The 3,039-nt window shown below is 47.0% G+C and overlaps 1 protein-coding gene across 1 annotated transcript; it reads left to right on the forward strand.

Moving 5' to 3' along the window:
• Positions 1–1,807: 1,807 nt before the first annotated feature.
• On the forward strand, positions 1,808–2,749 carry LOC134288410 (uncharacterized). The gene has a single exon (XM_062853226.1). It carries the CDS (start codon positions 1,808–1,810, stop codon positions 2,747–2,749), a length of 942 nt encoding a protein of 313 aa, XP_062709210.1.
• The last annotated feature ends 290 nt before the right edge of the window (positions 2,750–3,039 follow it).

Below are 3,039 nucleotides of genomic sequence, written 5' to 3' on the forward strand. Positions count from 1 at the left end.
CAGAGCTAAATGATTGTAGTCTGTTCTTAACAGTGGTTGGAAACTAACTATCTTTATTAAACAAATTATAACATAAGTCATCTTCTCAAGGCTTACTGTGACTTCTCCAATACCAAGACTTGGTGTTAAACGGCGTCGAGAAGCCCGTAGACCGGATGTGTCCGTTCCGCCTGTAAATGGGACGAGGACGATCGGTCTTAACGAGATCCAACTTTCTGTGCCATCTATCACGCAAGCCACAACACCCGACAAGTTTTGACTGTACATGACTGGATTGAATCCGCTAATAAGCGACAACGATGTGCAAAAAGTAGTTTCACGATGTTTAAATTTACCTGATGCTCCAGAGGTTGTGCGCCTTGTTCCGAAAGGGAAAGACGTAACCACTATGACATTTGCCTCTTACAAAATCGGATTAGATCCTGATCTCAAGGAAATGGCTCTGGAGCCATCATCCTGGCCTGTCGGCATTCGTTTGAGGGAATTTGTTGATTTCCCAAAAAAAAACTAATCATGACTTCAACCACTACTCGACGTTCCGTTCACGGAGAATAAAACCGCTTCAATACTCGACCACCGGAGAGCATTCCTTCGACATCAGCACTTGATTCACCAGGACGCACGAGCCACGGCATTATGGAAGCCCCCGACCCGTCTAACTCAGTCGAGCCCTGCTGCCAGCGTCAACACAGCCGTCCTGGTCCTGTAGTTGAGACTGAGGAACGGGGTTTCCACCGTGCCCCGCAAGGCAAATACAATATAAGTGTCGCTTCGCGATCTGATTCGTCCTCCGTTCCTAGCATCGAACCCTTGCCACCGGCTTTGGAACTGGCCTGATACAATGATTCCGAATTATCTTTGCATGATGCTGATCCGAATTCCTGCTTACCGGTACTTCCGACTTCATCGAGGTCCTCATCGTTCGCACCGTCCGCAACAACACGAACAAACGTTTCACCGGCCTCCGCAACAGCTCTATCGCCGAGTACCAGTCAGCAATCAGTGACGGCTGCTACGATGTCTACGCTCTTTGTGAAACCTGGCTGAATGAAAACACCTCGACGAGTCAACTGTTCGACGACTCGTATTCCGTCTATAGGCAAGACCGGTCTCCTTCAAACAGCAACAAAAGTTCCGGAGGTGGCGTTTTGCTGGCTGTGCGAACGTGCTTCAAATCGCGTGTGCTTAATCCCCCTGGCAGTCCGATGGTCGACCAACTATGGATCGCTATCACAACAGCTAACGCAACGCTTTATTTGTGCTTGGTTTATATACCACCTGATCGAGTAAACGATGGTGATTTGATCGAAAACCACCTCACCTCGCTCGGTTGGGTTGTTGCTCAGTTGGGACCCAGAGACAACGTATCATCGTCGGAGATTTCAATCTGAGTGCAATCTCTTGGCAACGCACCTCCTGTGGGTACCTCTTTCCGATTTCTTCGCAGCATCACGACAGTTGCTCGACGCGTACTCCACCGCTAGACATAGGCAGTTGAATGGTGTCGAAAATGAAAACAATCGAATCCTCGACCTGTGTTTCTTCAGCGAGGAAATATGCATGGACGGCGTAGTCATGCAAGCCCTCTCTCCACTCGTTAAAATCTGTCGGCATCATCCCCCTGTGCTAGCGAGAATGGCAATACATATCCCTTCAAATCCGCTTTTGTGATACGGTGGAAAATGTATCCTACGATTATAGTAAGGCTGATTTCAATAAAATCAACAACTTTCTGGCACATGTCGATTGGGTCGACGTTTTTCACGATTTGGTTGCCAATCTCGCTGCGTCAACGCTTTCTGGAATTATGTGGTATGCCATAGACCAGTATGTTCCAGCAAAATCTGAACGTGCTGCGCCCAAGCCGGCTTGGTCAAATGCCGATCTAAGATGTCTCAAGAGGTTGAAGACAAGGTTGAAGAAGGCAGCCCTTCGGCGACATAGCAAACATCGGACCGACGCTACTAAAGCAGTATATTTCGAAGTGAACACCGAATACAAGAAACTCAACGATCGTCTCTACAATGCCTATCAAGACCGTCTACAAAACAGCCTGAAATCGAAACCGAAAAGATTTTGGCGTCATGTCAATGACCAAAGGAAAGAATCGGGACTGCCTTCTACCATGACCGACGGCTCGATCATGGCAGACTCCACCACGGATATAGCCAACCTTTTCCGCACCCAATTTAGCAACGTGTTTACCAACGAACACTTGAGCCCTCAAGACGTAGCATACGCCACCGCCTATGTTCCTCGAATATCAGCATCGCTGCAACAATGTTCAATCTCCAACGACATGATTATTGCAGCTGGAAAGCAGCTGAAATCTTCTACGGGTTGCGGCCCAGATGGAGTTCCTTCTTTGGTATTAAACAGCTGTTTGGATTCATTGGCAGCATCTTTGGCAACAGTGTTCAACATGTCTTTGACCTCCAAGGTGTTCCCGGAATGTTGGAAGCTATCATATGTGTTCCCTGTGTTCAAGAAGGGCAGTAGAATGAATGTTTCGAATTATCGTGGTATAGCTGCACTGAGTTCGATTTCTAAATTATTCAAGGTGATAGTTCTGCAACAGCTAATTCAGAGCTACAGTCATTACATCTCGCCGGATCAACACGGTTTCATGCCTAAACGCTCCACGACAACTAATTTGGCATGTTTTACTTCGTTTGTGATTCGCCAAATTGAAGCCGGTCAGCAAGTTGACGCTATTTACACCGACCTGTCTGCCGCTTTTGATAAATAAAATGAATCATCAGATTGCGATTGCTAAACTCGATAAACTAGGGATGAACGATAATTTGCTCCTCTGGCTTCAATCGTATTTGACCGGACGAAGCATGTCCTTCAAAATTTGAGACCATGTTTCGATGCCTTTCTCGGTTTGGTCCGGCATTCCTCAAGGCAGCCACCTCGGTCCATTCCTGTTCCTGCTCTACATGAACGATGTCAATCTTGTATTGGATTGTCAGAAACTCTCGTATGCCAATGATTTGAAGCTGTATCACGTAGTGAGGAACTCACATGATGCGTCTT

This window comes from Aedes albopictus, chromosome 1, assembly GCF_035046485.1.
Source record: "Aedes albopictus strain Foshan chromosome 1, AalbF5, whole genome shotgun sequence".
NCBI classification, from domain to species: domain Eukaryota; kingdom Metazoa; phylum Arthropoda; class Insecta; order Diptera; family Culicidae; genus Aedes; species Aedes albopictus.